Consider the following 21,261-nt stretch of genomic DNA (forward strand, 5'->3'; position numbering starts at 1 on the left):
AAAAATAAATAAATTGTATGAACAGTTGTGCTATAGATGATAATGGAATAGAATAGAGTGAAATGCAAGGATGTAGGATGGAGTATATATATTACATGTTTTTATAGCATAACTGGGGAACTTTTAAATTTGAAATGCATATGAACAACAATCTTAAATATTATTTCTACACTATGAAAATATGAGCTATGAGAATGCACTTGTTTTTAAGAAATGTCAAAATAGTATTATTTTTTTCTATTCTGCATTGTGCAGTTGGGTTGTTTTGATTAAATGATATTACCTAAAAAAAAATAAAGAAAACAATAAAAACGATAACACAATAAAAAAAACAAGATTTATGAAATTTTATAAAAACAGAGGTTTCTGTTTTTTGCAAATGAATACTTCCTATATTATCATAATACAACATTACATTTGTGTTTATAGTTCGTAATTTATTATGATTTTGTTCAAGTCGCCGGGTTGATTTCTTAAGAGACACAAGGGATTTTTAACAGTAATAGGAGTATTGAGGAAGGTTAAAATTACTATTAGTATTATTATATAGTAGAATAAGGATGAAGTGTGTGGATTTGTAAGCCTAGGGGAGACGCTGGGAGGGAATTTGGTGAATTAGTCTGTAAACCTTTTATCAGATTCACACTCCGGAGCAGAAGGTGGCGGTAATGCGCAAATAACGCTGGATGCCAACCGCCGTTTAACATTAAAAAGAAGAAGAAGACCAAAAAAATAGCGGTGGTTCTGGACGTGACCGCGTGTGGTCGCTGTCGGTCTCGTGCGTGGGCACAACCAGCGCGCGTGACGATAGAATGATAGAGAAGCTAAACGCGCTTCTGTACGGAGGGAATTATGAAATCAAACCGTGTTCCGGCACTTTCTTAAGAAATCCAGTGTTCTCTTATCCCAATATATATTCTTGAAATAACCGAGTCAGAGGAAAAGACGCTTGAAATCAGCATCGAAAAATAAACAGGCCCGGTTTGAATCAAATCCAGCGCAGCATGGACGGTAGATGCAACTTTAATTTCGTTGTATTTCTCATGATTCCTCATGATTCACGCAGGCACATAATGTGTTTGCCGTGCATTACGTTGCTTTGAAGTCAAACTGTTATTTGGGTAGCTGTTAGTGTCCTGCTTTGTCTGTGTATGTTGAATTTGATGATGTTGAATCAGAAACACGGTCCCACCTCTGTGTTATGATGCATGTGTAGATCATCAGATGTTTGGTGCTTGCTGGCTGTGGGCAGATGTTAGGCACAGACTGCCGGACACAGTCCTGATCAACAGCTCTTCCTCAAATCCATGCAAACGTATTGGACACTGTTGATTTTCATGAAGATTTTATTAACTGTCTCTAGTCTCTAGTCCTTCACAGGTGTGGTCTTTTTTGACACATTTGTGGTTGTGGACACAGAGAGGGTTTTTTTCATGTGGTCTTCGTGTTGGACATACAGTCTGAATTTGTCTTCGGTTCCAGGAGATGGAGAGGGCCAGAGCCGCTGGTGTCTGTCCCAGGTCAAAGGAGCCATAGATGACGATGTAGCTGAAGGTAAGGCAAATACCAGAGTTACTGCTGTAAACACGAATACCAGAGTTACTACTGTAAACACGAATACCAGAGTTACTACTACTGTAAACGCGAATACCAGAGTTACTACTACTGTAAACACGAATACCAGAGTTACTACTACTGTAAACGCGAATACCAGAGTTACTACTACTGTAAACACGAATACCAGAGTTACTACTACTGTAAACACGAATACCAGAGTTACTACTACTGTAAACACGAATACCAGAGTTACTGCTGTAAACGCGAATACCAGAGTTACTGCTGTAAACGCGAATACCAGAGTTACTACTACTGTAAACGCGAATACCAGAGTTACTACTACTGTAAACGCGAATACCAGAGTTACTACTACTGTAAACACGAATACCAGAGTTACTACTACTGTAAACACGAATACCAGAGTTACTACTACTGTAAACACGAATACCAGAGTTACTGCTGTAAACACGAATACCAGAGTTACTGCTGTAAACGCGAATACCAGAGTTACTGCTATAAACGCGAATACCAGAGTTACTGCTGTAAACGCGAATAGCAGAGTTACTGCTGTAAACGCGAATAGCAGAGTTACTACTACTGTAAACGCGAATACCAGAGTTACTACTACTGTAAACGCGAATACCAGAGTTACTACTACTGTAAACACGAATACCAGAGTTACTACTACTGTAAACACGAATACCAGAGTTACTGCTGTAAACACGAATACCAGAGTTACTGCTGTAAACGCGAATACCAGAGTTACTGCTATAAACGCGAATACCAGAGTTACTGCTGTAAACGCGAATAGCAGAGTTACTGCTGTAAACGCGAATAGCAGAGTTACTGCTGTAAACGCGAATAGCAGAGTTACTGCTGTAAACGCGAATAGCAGAGTTACTGCTGTAAACGCGAATAGCAGAGTTACTGCTGTAAACGCGAATACCAGCGTTAACTGCTTTAAACGCGAATACCAGAGTTACTGCTGTAAACATGAATACCAACGTTAACTGCTTTAAACGCGAATACCAGCGTTAACTGCTTTAAACGCGAATACCAGCGATACGGCTATAAACGCGAATACCAGCGCTACGGCTGTAAACGCGAATACCAGCGTTACTGCTGTAAACATAGCAGAGTTAAACTGTAAACGCAAATAGCAGAGTTACTACCGTAAACACAAATACCAGCATTACTACCGTAAACACGAATACCAGAGTTGCTACCGTAAACACAAATACCAGAGTTACCGCTGTAAATAAACACAAATACCAGAGTTATACTGTAAACACAAATACCAGAGTTATACTTTAAAATCATAAGTTCCATTATAATGATCTTCAAAGTGTGTGAAATATTTTAGTCTTTTTTTGTTTGTTTGTTTTGTTTGATAATTGTGCTACATATTAAGTAAAAAAAAACAGACTGTTATGATGGTGTTATTAATTTGTTTATAATCATATATACATTAATGTAGTTAAAAATATATTAGTTACTACCGTAAAACTATTATAAATTGATAAAGGTTCTTCAAAATGTATAAAATCTGTAGTCATTTTTGCGTAATTTTTTTTCCTTATTATTACTTATTTGTAGCAAGTTTGTTATTATTTTTGTTTGTTTTTGGCTGCCATGTTTTCCACTTATCCGCTACCGTCTTTGCTCCTGAAGTTTATGATTTGGTTCTTCTTGCATGTAATGCAGGGCTGCACGATTATGATAAAAAACATAATTGTTGATTATTCCTTTGAAATTGCATTTGTGATTATTAATTATGATTATTACAATTTACGTTTAATGATGTTTATACCATTGTTTGATGCAACTGCATGCCATATTTTGATATGAAAATAAACAAGCTGAAAACACTCTTAACTGAAAAACCTTTAGTGCGTTTCTATAGTATTATGCCTCAAATATACATCGGTTTGGTTTCTTCTTTAAAATAAAAACATGAATGGTATTATAATGTTATACTAAAATTTTAATAATTGGAAAATCCCTTAAGGTAACGTGTAGAAATTAAAAAACGCATCTTAAAGAGTAAGTTCACCCAATAATCACAATTATGTCATTAATAACTCACCCTCATGTCGTTCCAAACCCGTGAGACCTCCGTTCATCTTCTGAACACAGTTTAAGATATTTTAGATTTAGTCCGAGAGCTCTCAGTCCCTCTATTGAAGCTGTGTGTACAGTCTACTGTCCATGTCCAGAAAGGCAAGAAAAACATCATCAAAGTAGTCCATGTCACATCAGAGGGTCAGTTAGAATTTGTTGAAGCATCGAAAATACATTTTGGTCCAAAAATAGCATCTTAACTCAGACGGAGTGTCAGCCACATTAAAAAAGTTTACAGTTTAAGTCATTTGTGGATTAATGTGTATTGGAGACACAAACTGTTTAAAACGATTCAATTCGATTAGGTGAACTGGTTCAAGAAGATCCGGTTACATCGAATGATTCGTTCATGAACCGGATATCACTACACTGTTTTGTTTTGAAATCTCACAATAGACCCGGAAGAGAAGACAATGATGAATAAAGTCGTAGTTTTTTCAATTTTTTGGCCAAAATTAATTTTCTATGCTTCAAAAAAAAAATTTTACTGACCCTCTGATATCACATGGACTACTTTGATGATGTTTCGTACCTTTCTGGACATGGACAGTATACCGTACACACAGCTTCAATGGAGGGACTGAGAGCTCTCAGACTAAATCTAAAATATCTTAAACTGTGTTCAGAAGATGAACGGAGGTCTCACAGGTTTGTTTGTGTATAATTTACTATAAAATGTTCTACCTGCTATAAAGTGCGCTTTTGAGTGCTATATTTATAAAACAATTTAGAATGTAAGTCTGGATGAATGGAAAAGTTCGAAACGCTACACTGGCTCTGCGACTGTTTGTGTCAAAGTATGTCTCATTTATATATATACTGTATGTTTCTATGAGGTTAAATTTGCATATGTATCAAACATAAAGGATTTGTTTTATGGCTTGTGTCAGAGGATGGCACAGCCCAGCACCACACTGCCACCCGTCACAATAATACAACAGACAGAAAGAGAGAGAGATTGTTATTGTTAGGAAAGGCATGGACGGGGGGCTTGTTGGCCGATACTGTGTGTGCAGATGCCCGAGATGCTTTTAATGCCAGGCTCCGCATGTTCCCACCCACATGCCCTCAAACACAAGCAGTCACTTATCTTCTCAGAAGCATTCAGAGAAACAATATGCTCATAGTTGCTCTTTTCAATAATTCATTATTGTGTGTGTTGCAGCTGACATCATCTCTGCGGTGGAGTTCAATCATTCCGGCGAGCTTTTGGCCACAGGAGATCGAGGTGGAAGAATCGTGATCTTCCAGCAAGAACAAGAGGTGAGATGGATCAATGATGAAAGGCTGGAGTATAAATAAGCTTCGGGGCTTGAAATTGTTATTGGAAATGCAAAAGGATGCCATAAATACATACTGCACATGTTCAAACCTGGCACCTCAAGGCGAAATGTTATTGGTTCTCACGTGTCATGTGATTGATTACAAAACACCAGGTTTGAATAGACAAATCTGAGAACATATTTTATGATTTCATACATTTTGCATGGGAATCCAAACAGATGTTTCCATCAGGATTTTTCTGGAAACATTTTGGCAAAATGTAAATTTGTGATTTATAATCCTGGAATATTTTTGGATGACAGCAAAAACTTAAAATATAGAATTTTTTATGATGAAAATAATCAACATGGGCTTTTCTTTGCTTGAAATGGAGACCATAAACAGATATTCCAAATATTCAACCTTTGCACTTCAAGACATGTTATGCAATTTGGTTCTCATCTGTCTTTTGATCAATTACAACACGTTGGATTTAAATAAATGCACATTTGAGAGCATTTTGTGTAGACTATTCTTTTAATAATACACATTCCGATGATGTTTTAGTATTATTATATAAATTATTAATAATATGATTTAGGTTTTATTACGATATGTTTAAATAGTTTACGTTTTAATAATTTTGTTATGTGCTTTTGTCATTTTTCTATATGTTTTTTCTTTTTAATATTACTGTTTTTAGCTTTATTTGTATTTCAGTTTTAGTTATTTTTGTGCTTCCGCTTATTTCTGACTTAATTGCAAAAGCAACATTTCATTTAAGTTTATCATCTAACATTTAGATTTAATTTCAGCTTTGTATCAGTTAACAGCATGGACAGATTGTCAGCATCATTGTAATGCAAGATGTTTAAAGGATCATGTGGGATCTCTGTGTCCTATCAGAGTAAGAGCCTGCCGCAGGGCCGCGCCGAGTATAACGTCTACAGCACGTTCCAGAGTCACGAGCCGGAGTTCGACTATCTGAAGAGTCTGGAAATAGAGGAAAAGATCAACAAGATCCGCTGGCTTCCTCAAAAAAATGCTGCACACTTCCTGTTGTCGACAAACGGTGATTTAACAGATGAAATGCACAGATTAGTGTCAATTTAATATGATTTCTATTATTAATATTTTGAATTAGCTTTCATTTGAATTAAGTTTTAATAATTTATGCATCGTTCAAATTGATCAGTTCTTGTATATAAAATTTTGAAGTTGTTCATATAATATTGCATGACAATGATTTTTAGTAGTTCCGTTAATAATAGCAACCCCGGCACTGACTGTCACATTCACACGTTTATACGTGAGGGTTACTCTGTTATCAAATATGTTAATTATTCAATGCTCCGTTGTTTTCTTGCATGCAGATAAAACCATCAAGCTCTGGAAAATCAGTGAACGAGACAAGCGACCAGAGGGTTATAACCTCAAAGAAGAGGATGGCCGCTACAGGCATCCATCATCCCTCACAACACTACGGGTGTGAACACACTCACACACACACATTATGAATTCTGTGAATGCATTAAGTCGTCTGTAGGAGTAACGGGCTTTGCTCGGCGCAGGTTCCAGTGTTCCAGCCGATGGATCTGATGGTGGAGGCGAGTCCACGGCGGGTTTACGCCAACGCTCACACCTACCACATCAACTCCATCTCCGTCAACAGCGACAACGAGACGTATCTGTCCGCCGATGACCTCCGAATCAATCTGTGGCACCTGGACTTCACCGACCGAAGCTTCAGTATCCTGTTTGTCCGTTTGTGTTAAGTCAAATACTGCGGTTCAAAAAGTTCAGGGTCCGAAGGATTTTGCTCACTAAGGCTGCGTGTAGATTACAAAACATTTTGTGGTGATGTGAAATTTTGCAATTTAAAATAACTGTTTTCTATTTGAAAATGTAATTTATTCCTATGATGCAAATCTGAATTTTGTTTAGCACCCAGTCTTCACCATCACATGATCCTTCAGAAATCATTCATATTTTCAGTGAAATACGTCGCATCAGTGCATATAGGTCACACTTTATTATTACATTCAGAAATGACATGAAAATGCCAGTAAATAAAATGTTATAAATACTATAAACATGTATTTTAGGTTCCCCCCACTCAACAAATATTTTAATTTAACGGTAGCATTATTAATATTATTTAGATGAAACAGAACAGGGATGAAAAATAAGTATAATTTAAAATGAGTGTCATTCATTACATACAGCAAGTGTAAACAAATCTATTTAAAGTGAAACTCCGCATGTGGGAAATGTTTCAGATGATAAAAAATGCAACTTACAGAAAATAAATTACATGTAAAAGGTTGTGCTGCTATATATTTTTATGAGAGCCATGATTTACATGTTTTTTTTTTCAGGATTATTTAAGGAAAAGAAAGTTTGAAAAAAATATTTCAAATGGAACTCTTTTGCAATAATACAAATGTCTTTAATGACACTTAATGCATGCTTAATTTCTTAAATTAAAATCTTACCGACCCCAGTTTTTTGCAGTTATATTATATAACACGTGAATGTTTCATAGTGGTTAATAAGGCAATTGCTGGACTTCCTTTTAATTATATTCTTTTCTTTTTCCTTATAATGCACACTGGATCACAGTCTTGTAGTGTAACTGAAGCTTGCCCTTAACCGCTGACTCAGACATTGTTGATATCAAGCCGGTGAACATGGAGGAGCTGACGGAGGTGATCACGGCTTCAGAGTTTCACCCGCTCCAGTGCAACACGTTTGTGTACGGCAGCAGCAAGGGCTCCGTGCGTCTGTGTGACATGAGGGCGTCCGCGCTGTGTGACCAACACTCGAAATGTATGTTTCTGAAGTTTCACTGCTCGTTAGACACACACAATGACACAGGTTTCGGTTGATCTCAGCTGTAAACCTCTCAGGAGGACTTTTGTTGTCGTGTAACTCATTTATCATGCGTTTCTGTGCAGTGTTTGAGGAGCCCGAGGACCCCAGCACACGCTCCTTCTTCTCTGAAATCATCTCATCCATCTCAGACGTCAAGTTCAGTCACAGCGGCCGATACATGATGACCAGAGATTATCTGACCCTGAAGATCTGGGACCTGCACATGGAGAGTCGACCGGTGGAAACCTACCAGGTGCTGTTTCGCTCTCTGAGGCAGAAAATATAGTAATCCATCTGGCTTTGGTGTGACAAAGCTAATCATTTTTAAAGGATTAGTTCACCTAAAAATGAAAACTGTCATGATTTACTCAGCCCTCATTGTTGCTCTAATTTGTGTGACTGACTTCTGGGACACAAAAGGAGAAATGATGAATATTCTGGTTGTTTTACCCATGCAATTACAGTTAATCTAGACTGAGGCTTTTAAGCTTATAAAAAGTGCTTGTGATTCGATAGGTTGATCCAGTCAGAGTTGATTCATTCCCGAATCATGCTGATCTGGTTCACACCTTTCTGGAGAGGAAGTTAATCTATACCTGAAAATTAAGCTATTTCATGAATTCTGACTATTTCAGAAGAACTGCTTTTATACTTGTCCTTGTCGGTAACCTTTAACACTCTTTATAACTTATAGTTATGTGAAAGAAACATCCAGAAGATTCTTTTAAAGTTTCTCTCTTCCCTTTGAACAAAGTAAGTCAAAGAGTTTTGGAACAACAGGAGGGTTAAAAAAAAGATCATTTTCATTTTGTGTGAACCAATCCTATGAACCAGGGGTCTCTAAACTCATAAACACATCAACACCCCTTCCTAAAAGTTTTGTAGCATGCCTAGTAAGATCTTGATTATCTGGTTCATGTGTGTTTGATTCGGGCTTGAGCTGAACTCTCCAGGACCGAGTTCATAGAATTGTCTCACACAAAATGAAAAGGATAATTTTGGAGACCCCCTACTATAAACAGAATAACAATTTAGCAACATCGACCACTAGGTGGTGTCAGGAATTTACATGTATTTCTTGACCATCTCTATAAAGGTATTTTACACTGCATGATAATGTTGTTTTTCCATATTTCAGTTGCAAAAGCCATCAGAATTCGATTGAATTATGAAAAGTTGGATGTGATGCACTGCATTAATGAAATATTGCAATTACCATGATTATAATTATCGGTAATTGTAAACTTAATTACGGCACTTTGGATTCTGAAGTGATTGTATGCCAATAGAATTTATGCCAAAATTAATACATGACCAACTTCACCGTTGACACATTTTTATGTCTTTGTCTTATTAACTATCCTGTATTAGTAATAAATTATGTTTAGTGATTGATTGTTTGATATGATTAGTTAATTATTATAATTACTATTTATTATATTATTATTATTCTATTAAAAACAAATATCTTAAGCTAACTATACCTTAAAATGTATGAATGGTAGTGTAATACAATTCAGTGGCTGTAATAATATCTGAAATGGAATGAATGAAACTAAACTTTTTTTCATAAAATCTACTAATTTCTCTAAACACATTTGAAAATGATTGTATTTAGTGGGGAAAAAAATAGTGTAGAAAGCATGGCTACTTTTTTTAGTGTTTTACTGTAAAAAAAAATATATATATATATATTTACAGTTACAATTAGGGATGCCCTGGTTGACCGGCCATAAATTGGAAACGGACGTTTTTTGCTTAAAATACGTGATAGGCAGTCGGACGGTTTTTGGTCTTTTTTTCTGCGGATTTTTCCAGAAGTGCGCCCGCGTGCACAGAATGCATTGTAATCATTCACTATCATGTCATGTGTGTGGAAGTATTTCGAAATCTGTGTGCAGGACACGTGCAGCCGTTCAGCACTGGAAGTGCAGAGCTTCATGTCTGAGGCACAGATAGCGGGAAGCGAACAGCAGCTGATGTTCTGGCGCACAAATAAAAGCCCCTTTCCTGCGCGAGTGTACTGTACATGTTTGCGCATTTGTAATTCCATACGCTTCCTGCACAAGCAGAGACAGTGAAGGGATGTTCAGCTCAACTTCTCGCGTGTTGGATGAGAAACTAAACCGACTAAACTGTGACAAAACTGATTTTTTATTTATTTGATTTTTTTAAGTATAAATTGCACACACGTTTGAAAAGCCAGGAGTAAACGTCAGTCCTGTATAAAGGATGATTTTTTTTTAAATTTGCTTTACAAATACATCGACTTAATTTGATTTAAAAATCACCTGCTGTAGAACACTGAAAAAAAAAGTGTTTCATTCATCAAATAAAAAAAGAATTAGGATAATGATTCACATCTATATTTTTTAACTTGAGCAAATAGTTATTTATTTTTCATTGGCTCAAGTACAAAAATATAGGTGTGAATCATTACCCTATTTTTATTTATTTCTTAATTGGATGAATGAAACACAAGAATCTTTGTTTTAATCACACCAACATTATTTGATTTTAACATTTTGGAATAATTTATTAATATAGCATAGAGTACTTTTTTATTCTCACTGGTAAAACTTTTTATTTAATTTAAAACCAAATTTAAAAACTAAAAACAAATACTGAATGCTGATTTAGAAACCTCTTATTGAATGTGTGTTGATTGTGTTTTTTGGATTGTAGAACTATGCAGTTATTGCCTTTAATTTCACATGGTTACAGTTAATCTTTTAATTTAAGGCCAGTTCTCTGTAGTTTCAACCCAATTCAAAAACAAAAGCTAAAAGCTGATGTCTGTACCATCTGTGTTTGTATTGAGTGTAGGCTACTTACTGTGCAGTTACTGGCATTCATTTCAGATGGTTATGGTTATTGTTTTCAATAGCCAAACGCCAGTTTGGTCTATTAAATACCAAATAGACATCTTGTTTATGCACACTTTCCTTCTTTCTTGTTTGTTGCTTAAAAAAAAAAAAACGGGTATCAGAATCGGCCATTTTGCTTGTAAAAAAAAATCGGAATCGTCCATGAAAAATCATGATCGTGCATCCCTAATTACAATATTTAACTGTTTTGGCTCTGAAGAAAAAGTCAAAGAGGTTTCATAGAAATATTTCATAATGTTTCATAGCTATTTTTTTTTCATTAAATTAATGCTTCTCAGTCTACTTATGACATTAGTTTTTTGGCTCTGATTACCCAGAATGCCCTGATTAAACATTAAGAATCTGGGATCTTCATAAACTAGCTTTCCCTGCTGTGTGACATTAGTGTGATTTCTCTCTCTCTCTCTCTCTCTCTCTCTCTCTCTCTCTCTCATCAGGTTCATGGTTATCTCAGGAGTAAGCTGTGCTCTCTCTACGAGAACGACTGCATCTTTGATAAGTTTGAGTGCTGCTGGAGGAGCGACGACAGGTGAGGAGACACGACTCGCGTTCAGTTGTAGTGTGAGAAGCAATCATCATGATGTTTCTGTTCAGCTGACGGACTCTGCTAATGACGAAAGGCTCTCTGGGCTCGTTTCAGTTCATGATAAAAGCCCATACAAAGCAGACCTCCAGCAGACATGAGCTGTGTGTGTCTGTCTGACCGAAGCTTTCATCTGTGACTAACAGAGCGCTTGTATTTACTGACACACGACACCGTTTCAGGAACTTGCTCATTTTCAGCAAAATGCTACATTCAATGTTGTGGTGTAGTTTTTTGAAAGAAATGAATACTTCAAAGTGACTGTAAAAACCTTTGTAATGTCAATATTTCTATTTAAAAGAAATGCTGTTCTTTGGAATTTTCTATACATCAGACAATCCTGAAAACCTTGGTTTCTAAAAAAAAAAAAAAATGAAGCAGCATAACTGTTTTCAGCATTGATGATAATCAGAAATGTTTTGATTATTGGTTTCTGAAGATCATGTGACACTAAAGACTGGTGGAATGATGCTGAAAATACAGCTTTTATCACAGAAATAAATTATCTTTTACAATATAAAAGTTTTTTTAAACAATTCTTATATTTTTTTCCACTATTAATGAAATTACGGATTTTATTATCAAATAAATGCAGGTTTGAGGAACAGAAAATATATATTTTTCAAAAACATAAAAAAATCCCCATAAACCCCATAAATTAAATACAATGGCAGTAATAATTGCAGAAAAACAATTGATAAAATTAACTTTTTCATTTTGCACAAAATCCATTCAGAATTCATTACGACTGACAACAAAACAATTTATATATATATATATATATATATATATATATATATATATATATATATATATATATATATATATATATATATATACACACATACACACACACACGCACACACACACACAGTATATTCCTAAATATATTTATATTTACCTCTGTTTATTTGGTGAAAAGCAGTGTAAAAAATAAAAGTTGTTTTTTTTATTTATTTATTTTAACTAGAGATTTACACTAATGCAGCAGTGGCTTTTAGGCTGAAATTATAGTTTGTTTGTTTTTTCCTGAAAAAAGTCAAAGCAAATACATAAACTATATATCAATCAGTGTTATTTTATTATTAGTGTTATAGTTTGTTTTAATTAATATTTTCAATTTGCATTTTGGATGTTATTTTTATATGTTCTGTTTTAATTTTAAAGTATTAGTAATTCTGTGGTGCATTGTCGCTTACATTAGTTTTGTGTCCTTAAATGTTTAAATAGTTATACTTAAGTTCAGTTAAAAATCAGTTTCAGTTATTTAAAAAAAAAATAAGTTAAAACTAAATGGAAAAGGGAAATGGTGAAAAAAAAAATTATGTAATTGTATAATGGTTTATTTCATTATTTAATATTTTATACATACATATTTATATCTCAGCCCTACATTTCAACATTTTGGTAATAACAGTTAGCTTTACTTTTTTCCTTTATTCATCTTTGCCTCATTATCTCATAATCTTTCACCTCTCCGTTCACAGTGAGGTCATGACGGGCTCCTATAACAACTTCTTCCGAATGTTCAATCGTGACGCCCAGAGGGACGTGACCCTGGAGGCCTCATGGGAGAACGGCTCCCCCGGTTGCCCACTCAAGACCTGGCGTGTGTCCACGGGGAGCCGGCGCAAGAGGAACGAGATCGGCGTCGACTGCCTGGACTTCAGCAGAAAGATCCTCTACACCTCCTGGCATCCGCAGGATAACATCGTCGCACTGGCGACAGTCAATAACCTTTACATATTCCAGGAGAAACTGAATTAGGGATTTCAAACTGCTTTGTCCCCATTCCTAGCTCCAAGAGTCAGGCGGGATACAGGCCGGGCACAACGTCTCTCCTGAAACTCATAGTCCTAATATTAACCACTGTAGTACAAAAATACCATTGGTTTATTCTATTACGTTAACTGATACACTGTAGGTCGGTGGAAGGGATTTCTATTTGTATTACTGTATTTGTTTTTTTATTTTGCACCTTGTCTGTTTTAGCTTTAATCGAAAACATCTCTGATTGCTGGGTTATCAACATGTAACCAAACGGACTTGCAAGCAAACCGCAGAATCCTATTTAATGAGTTTGTGGAGTCATAATTAATCAATTCGACTAGTCACGCACTGATCGCTCCCTTCTGAACTCAGGCCTGGTGCAACGGGATGTTTCCTCCACCAAACACTCAGTCTGACGCCTGACATTCATCCACAAGTGCAATTGACTTATAGCAGGGTTCCCAAATAGCTCCATTATTCCCTACATTAAATCTGTAATGGGTACAACTAATCGTGGCATTAATTTTATGCAATATCTTAGTCTTTGAGGAAAGGGAGACTTTTTAATCAGTGTCTTTTAATTGTTTTATAGAGAGACACACACGTGTTTTAAGTCATAAGTAAATGTTTGTGCATTTGTGCATGTTTTATGATTTTCAGCATCTTTTGATGTGTCATTTTATTTGCAGCGTTTTAATACAGAATGGCTCTTATGAGGTGAAGAATGCTCTAGATATTTTTATATGAATTTTCGGGAAAATTTTAAATTATGTCCTTGACAGTATTCAGTGTGTTTATGCTGTTGATTGGTGCAGAATGGAAATCAGAGTGTTTACATGGAAATCAGGCCTGCTGTATATGAACAAACCCTAAAGTATGTTCCCTTTATCTTAATAGTTGTAAAACCCAAAATGTAAAATAAAACTTAATTTTAAGACTGGAAGCTAAACTTCTTGGGGTCATTTATTTTTCCATTCATAGGTCATTAAAGGAAAATCCAATTAAATGGCACTATTACATACCAGGTAATATAAAACCATACAGAGCAGAATCACTCATCTTTAAACATCTGCCCCACATTTACGTTAGCTGGAGCAAATAGGACACCGTGAAATGAATCTGGGCCTCTGCTATTTTAGGAGTTGGTGATCTGTGAACCGAAGTAACAGGTTTTTAGGTTGTTATAATGGCAGTGCATGTAAACATTGGATGCTGTCTATCTTTACATCAACAACTTAAACGTGTAATGATTATATAATGTGTGTATATGTATGTAAATGGAAAACCAGATAGATAAATAGATGGATAAATCTGTCTGTCGATAACTGTCAGTATATACAGGTGCATCTCAACAAATTATAGAGTGTTGTTGAAAAGTTAAATTCAGTAATTCAACTCAAATTGTAAAACTTGAGTATTAAATAAATTCACTGCACACAGACTGAAGTAGTTTAAGTCTTTGGTTCTTTTAATTGTGATGATTTTGTCTCACATTTAACAAAACCCACCAATCTCAACAAATATGGTGTCGTGCCAATCAGCTAATCAACTCAAAACACCTGCAAAGGATTCCTGAGCCTTCAAAATGGTCTCTCATTTTGGTTCACTAGGCTACACAATCATGGGGAAGACTGCTGATCTTACAGTTGTCCTGAAGACCATCATTGACACCCTTCACAAGGAGGGTAAGCCACAAACATTCACTGCCAAAGAAGCTGGCTGTTCACAGAGTGCTGTATCCAAGCATGTTAATAGAAAGTTGATTGGAACGAAAAAGATGCACAACCAACCAGGGACGGACTGGGAATAAAAAAACGGCCCTGGATTTTGTGTACTGTTGATTTAAACACTCAACTTAAACACTCTCTGTACTGTCAGGTATTTTGTCTTCTTCTGAGGGTGGTTTGACAAAAATAAAAAAAACTCTAGGATGTAACTATCTGACTTGGGGCACATAAAAGTAATTTAAAGTTGAGCTGGAGTGAGTGTCTTTCTCTGCTCTTGGTCTAAGCCCAACCTGAATAAACAAATTATATATATATATAAAAAAAAAAAGGTTTTATTCCAAGATATCATGAAATAGATTATATAATATGCTGTTGTCACAGCATATTATACAATCTATTCCATGCTGTCTTAAAATGTATTTATTATTTAATAATCTTAATTAATTTATGCAGTAATTAATCTTACTGCACAAATAATAATACCACAGCTAAATGAAAATACACCATTACAAATGTAACTTCTGTATTCAAAATCTTCAGTTTGTAAGCATTAACTTTAACGTTAGCAACATTTTTAAAAGTAAAAGCACAAAATATTTCTTAATATTAGCTGCATGTGGCATTTTACAGCTGAAATGTTGAAGTTTATCTGTTTTAACTACTGTAATCATTAAAAATGTAGCAACCTGAATATCACTTCCTTACATCATCCTAAACTAACTATAAGTCGCACTTTTTTTATATCAGTTCGGGAGTTCGGAGTGGGTTCGTGAATCATTTGAGTCAGTTTGGGGTTTGCAAATCATTTGAATCAGTTCGGGAGTTCGGGCGGGATTGCGCATCATTTGAGTCAGTTTGGGGATCGCGAATCATTTGAGTCTGTTCGGGAGTTCAAAGCGGGTTTGCGAATCAATTGAGTCAGTTCAGGAGTTCGTAGCGGGTTCGCGAATCATTTGAGTCAGTTCAGGAGTTCGTAGCGGGTTCGCGAATCATTTGAGTCAGTTCGGGAATTCAAAGCGGGTTCGCGAATCATTTGAAGTTGGCGAATCATAGCTGTATATGGATAGGCATTATTGACTAATTTAGTAGCTAGTTCTAATTAAGTTTTCCACGCATGCTTAGGTGTGAAATGTGAACTGGTATTTCTTGTTTTAATGATGTGTTAACAGTATCAAGTAGATTCAAAAACTAAACAAATCGTGCCTAAGTGCACACATCAAGGCTAATGTAAAGTTACATGATGAAGTCATACTAGTGCGCGTGTGCAATTTGTGTGCGTTCTTTCACTGCATTATTCGGTGTATTCAAATGCATTTATGAATGCATGTGAATGTTCACAAAATTCAAGATATGAATGAATGAATAATAGCCTAAAGAACCTTTGTGCCAAAAGGGTACTTTCTTGTCATTATAGAACCTTTTTAGCATAAAGGGTTCTTTGGAGTTGAGTAAAGAGCCCTGGTTCTATATAGAACCCCAATGAACCCTTTTTTCTAAGAGTTTGTTGTCATAACGTTCACCTTGGAGATTGAAAATGTTTCTTTTTTGAGATCCCAGGAGCCCAAATTCAGACCCAGAACAATAAAACCCACAGAAGAGGCAAACTGCAGGGAGAGGCAGTGGTGGACAGTAACGGAGTAGCTTTACTTCGTTACTGTACTTAAGTACATTTTTCAATTATCTGAACTCTACTGGAGTAGTTTTATTTTGAGTAGCTAACTTTTACTTTTACTTCACTACATTCCAAAGCATAAGATCGTACTTTTAACTTCACTACATTTCATAAAACATATCGTTACTCCCTATAATATATCACGTGCTCCGACACGCAGAAGCGGTGTCTTTTCAAAATAAATTTACTCAGATCGCGAATCGCACCAAACGATTCGTTTACGAATTAGAATGATCCGATTGCAGCTGTTCTGGAGTCGACCACTCACTGATTCAAATGAACGGTTTAGTGCGAGTCTCCTGAAGTAAGAACCGGGAGATCTTGTGAGCGTGCATGCGTCTGATGTTGCTAAAAGTAAGTTATTAATGTCGAAATTTAGGATTAATTATTGTAACTGAAAATCATATTTAGGTCAAAATTGTCAGTTGTTTGGGAACTATATCCGCTGTAAAGAGAGAACTATTTAAGCCCACTGAAATGCTCCAGTGCAAAGCAGACACATCTATCAGTGTCTCCGTGTATTAGGTTAAAAAATAAAATAAAATAAAATAACCTTAAACTAACACAGATTAAATAAAATAACTCATGCTTGTCCAAATTCCCCGCAACCGTAATATTAAATGGATTTATTTTTTACATTCTTTGGTCGAAGTTTTCAGATCGGCAATTCGGAGCCTGTTCGCGACTCCGTTGATTCAGATCGGCACTTCGGAGCCTTTTCGGTTGATTCAGATCGGCACTTCGGAGACTGTTCGGTTGATTCAGATCGGCGCTTCGGAGCCTGTTCGCGACTCGGTTGATTCAAATCGGCGCTTCGGAGACTGTTTGCGACTCGGTTGATTCAGATCGGCACTTCGGAGCCTGTTCGCGACTCGGTTGATTCAGATCGGCACTTCGGAGCCTGTTCGCGACTCGGTTGATTCAGATCGGCACTTCGGAGACTGTTCGCGACTCGGTTGATTTAGATCGGCACTTCGGAGCCTGTTCGCGACTCGGTTGATTCAGATCGGCACTTCGGAGCATGTCCGCGACTCGGTTGATTCAGATCGGCACTTCGGAGAATGTTCGCGACTCGGTTGATTTAGATCGGCACTTCGGAGCCTGTTCGCGACTCGGTTGATTCAGATCGGCACTTCGGAGCCTGTTCGCGACTCGGTTGATTCAGATCGGCACTTCGGAGCATGTTCCCGACTCGGTTGATTCAGATCGGCACTTCGGAGCCTGTTCGCGACTCGGTTGATTCAGATCGGCACTTCGGAGCCTGTTCGCGACTCGGTTGATTCAGAGCGCCACTTCGGAGCATGTTCGCGACTCAGTTGATTCTGATCGGGAAATTGGAGCATGTTTGAGATTTTTTTTAATTCAGATCTGGACATCGAAGCAAGTTTGTCAAACGGTTAATTGGTGATAAATGAATATTTGGACTTGAGGCTTTTTTTTACCTGTCGATTCAGCATGTGCATGGACCCACACACAAAGGTGGACACACTCTAGACTTAATCATCAGTAAAGCTCTAAACTTTTCATCCATTGTTATTAAGGACGTTGTTCATAACCGCTCTGAAAATAAGTAGCCTAAATATTGTTAGCTGATGCTAACTGTCTAGCTAACAAGCTTGCTGGTGCTAACTTGAGGTGATTTTATAAATAATGTCCAAATATTTTTATTCAACCACCTATATGTATATATATATATATATATATATATATATATATATATATATATATATATATATATATATATATATAGATAGATAGATAGATAGATAGATAGATAGATAGATAGATTACATCGGAAAGGATGTGATGTTCAGAACATGGTTACTTCAGTAATTATCAAAGAGGGGAAGAGATGCACCCAGTTTGGCCAGGGGTGTTTTTACACCCCAGACAAGGTTTGAGAAGGAAAAAATCATTATGAAAATATAATTATATTTTCCTTAAAATCTTCAGGCCTTATTATCATGTCATATATAACTGTGATGTTCTGTAAAACAACAAACTTTAAAATACTTTTTTCTTACTGGTGAAAATCAGATGGTCATCTCTGTTTTCTCTCAGGTATATCACAGTGTAAGCTTCACAGTGAACATTACTCTCGTCAGCGTAGTCCATATCAACAACAAAAATATATCTTCACTCCATATAGTGGTTATTTTGGAAAAAATCCCAGGTATTTTGAGCAGTAGGATTATTAAAAAAAAGTGCTAATATAAAATTAAATTAGCCTATATAAAATTGCAAACATCTATCTTTCAGTACTTTTTTACTTAAGTACATAAAAAATTGAGTACTTTTGTACTTTCACTTGAGTAAAATTGAAAAAGGAGTACTTTTACTTTTACTGGAGTAATATTTTATCATACGTATCTGTACTTTTACTCAAGTACTTGATTTGTGTACTTCGTCCACCACTGGGGAGAGGAAGAGTAGATATAAGTCATGATCCACAAGATTAACCACAATCTGATGTAATCCGACCACCTCAGAGAAAACCAGTGTTGAGCTGCTGCAAGAGCTTTTGAAGCACAGCAGCTGTGGTCAAAGAGTTCTTGTGTGTTCTGATTGGTGGATGATGATGATGATGATGATGATGATGATGAGTGAATAAAGACTAGAGCAATCAAATAGTGAGAGAGTGATCTGCTCACCTGGTTATGTTCGTGGATGTTTCGACGTGGAAAGAAGTTCGCAATGGAAATATTCATATTTTATTTGTTAACAACATACTTTACGTACCTTAATTTCAGTAAATGTTATGAAATTAGAGAACTAAGCCAATGGTAGCGCTGGCAGTGTCATTTGATTTGGATGGGAACTTCAGATCGCGAATCATTTGAATCAGTTCGGGAGTTCGTAGCGGGTTCGCGAATCATTTGAGTCAGTTTGGGGTTCGCAAATCATAGCTGTATATGGAAAGGCATTTTTAACTAATTTAGTAGCTAGTTCTAATTACGTTTTCCAAGCGTGTTTAGGTGTGATATGAACTTGTATTTTTTTGTTTTAATGATGTGCCCTTTAACAATATATTCAAAAACTAAACAAATCGTGCCTAAAAATTGCACACATCTAGGCTAATGTAAAGTTACATGAAGTCATACTAGTGCGCATGTGCATTTTGAGTGCGTTCTTTCACTGCATTATTCAGTGTATTCAAATGCATTTATGAATGCATGTGAATGACCACAAAATTCAAGATATGGGGTTTAGAAAATGTATATATTTATATAGAATGCCATTTCAGTTTTTCTCCAAAAATCAGCATTATTAATACAAACAATAATTTAATTACAAATACATAATGTTGCAGAATAATGTAATATATGAATGAATAATAGCCTAATAAAAGCCTTGGTGGATGATGATGAGTGGATAAAGACTATAGCAATCAAATAGTGAGAGAGTGATCTGCTCACCTGGTTATGTTCGCGGTCCCAACCGAAAGAACAGCAGCCTTATGAGAGCAAGTTTTGTATTTAATTTAGAAACCAAGGTCTTAATAATAATAATAATAATACATCAAACTTGTATAGCGCTTTTTTGGACACTCAAAGACGCTTCACATGGGGAAAACAAACAAAACAAAACAAAACAAAACAACAAGGGTTTAGGGAAAAGCTAGTTTGAACAGGTGGGTTTTGAGTACTGATTTGAAGTTTGGCAGTGAGTCCGAGTTTCTGATGGATGTAGGGAGTGAGTTCCAGAGGGTGGGGGCAGTGATAGCGAAGGCTCGATCCCCCAAAGTCCGTCGGTTAGTGCGGACGATCGGAGCAAGGCGGTTTGTGCCAGCTGAAAGGAGGTGGCGGGTGGGTTGGTGCTGTTCCAGGAGCTCAGTGAGGTAGAGTGGGGCCAGGTTATGGAGGGACTTATAGGTGAGGAGAAGGAGCTTATATTGAATGCGATAGTGAACAGGTAGCCAATGGAGCTGACGGAGAACGGGGGTGATGTGTTCTCTTGACCGGGTGTGGGTTAGGAGGCGGGCAGCTGAGTTTTGGATGTATTGCAGTTTTTGTAGTTGATTGGTAGGAAGTCCGTATAGAAGGCTATTGCAATAGTCAAGTCTTGAAGTTATGAATGCATGAATGAGAATTTCAGCTGTTGCCAAGGTAAGGGAGGGGCGAAAGCGGGCAATATTGCGGAGGTGGAAAAAGGATAGTTTAGTGATATGGTTGATGTGTGTTCGGTATGAGAGGGTGGGGTCCATTATGATGCCAAGGTTTCGGACAGAGAGGGAGGGGGTGACAATATGTCCGTCGATAAGGAGAGTAAAGTTCTGAATAGAGGAGAGGAGAGATTTTGGGCCCGTGATAAGGAGTTCTGTTTTACTGCTGTTGAGTTTAAGAAAATTATTGTCCATCCAGGCTTTAATGTCAGAAATGCAATCGGTGATGGTGGAGAGAATAGCCGGGGAGATGGATTTGGTGGAAAAGTAGATTTGGGTATCATCTGCGTAGCAGTGAAAATGGAGTCCATGGTTGCGGATGATCTGACCGAGGGGAAGCATGTAGATGGTGAAGAGGAGGGGGCCGAGAACGGAACCTTGGGGGACGCCATGGGTGACAGGGGAGGTGTGGGAGTTGCAGTTATTAACAGAGACAAAATGGTGACGATCAGAGAGGTAAGATGTGAGCCAGCGAAGTGCTGTACCAGAGATGCCAATAGATTGAAGACGATGGAGAAGGACAGTATGGTCAATAGTGTCAAATGCAGCGGAGAGGTCGAGGAGAAGGAGGATGGATATGAAACCAAAGTCGGCAGCAATGAGGAGATCATTTGTGACTTTAAGAAGGGCTGTTTCTGTGCTGT

At 36.8% G+C, this 21,261-nt stretch overlaps 1 protein-coding gene across 1 annotated transcript; it reads left to right on the forward strand.

Annotated features, from left to right (window-relative positions):
* Window positions 1-744: 744 nt before the first annotated feature.
* On the forward strand, window positions 745-14,498 carry LOC113052702 (serine/threonine-protein phosphatase 2A 55 kDa regulatory subunit B alpha isoform-like). Its single transcript, XM_026217113.1, has 10 exons — window positions 745-1,011; window positions 1,483-1,554; window positions 4,844-4,941; window positions 5,848-6,013; window positions 6,315-6,427; window positions 6,513-6,690; window positions 7,606-7,770; window positions 7,899-8,068; window positions 11,141-11,232; window positions 12,774-14,498. Exons 1-10 carry the CDS (start codon window positions 1,005-1,007, stop codon window positions 13,051-13,053), a joined length of 1,341 nt encoding a protein of 446 aa, XP_026072898.1. The 5' UTR covers window positions 745-1,004; the 3' UTR covers window positions 13,054-14,498.
* Window positions 14,499-21,261: the final 6,763 nt, after the last annotated feature.

Source organism: Carassius auratus, chromosome 33 (assembly GCF_003368295.1).
Source record: "Carassius auratus strain Wakin chromosome 33, ASM336829v1, whole genome shotgun sequence".
NCBI classification, from domain to species: domain Eukaryota; kingdom Metazoa; phylum Chordata; class Actinopteri; order Cypriniformes; family Cyprinidae; genus Carassius; species Carassius auratus.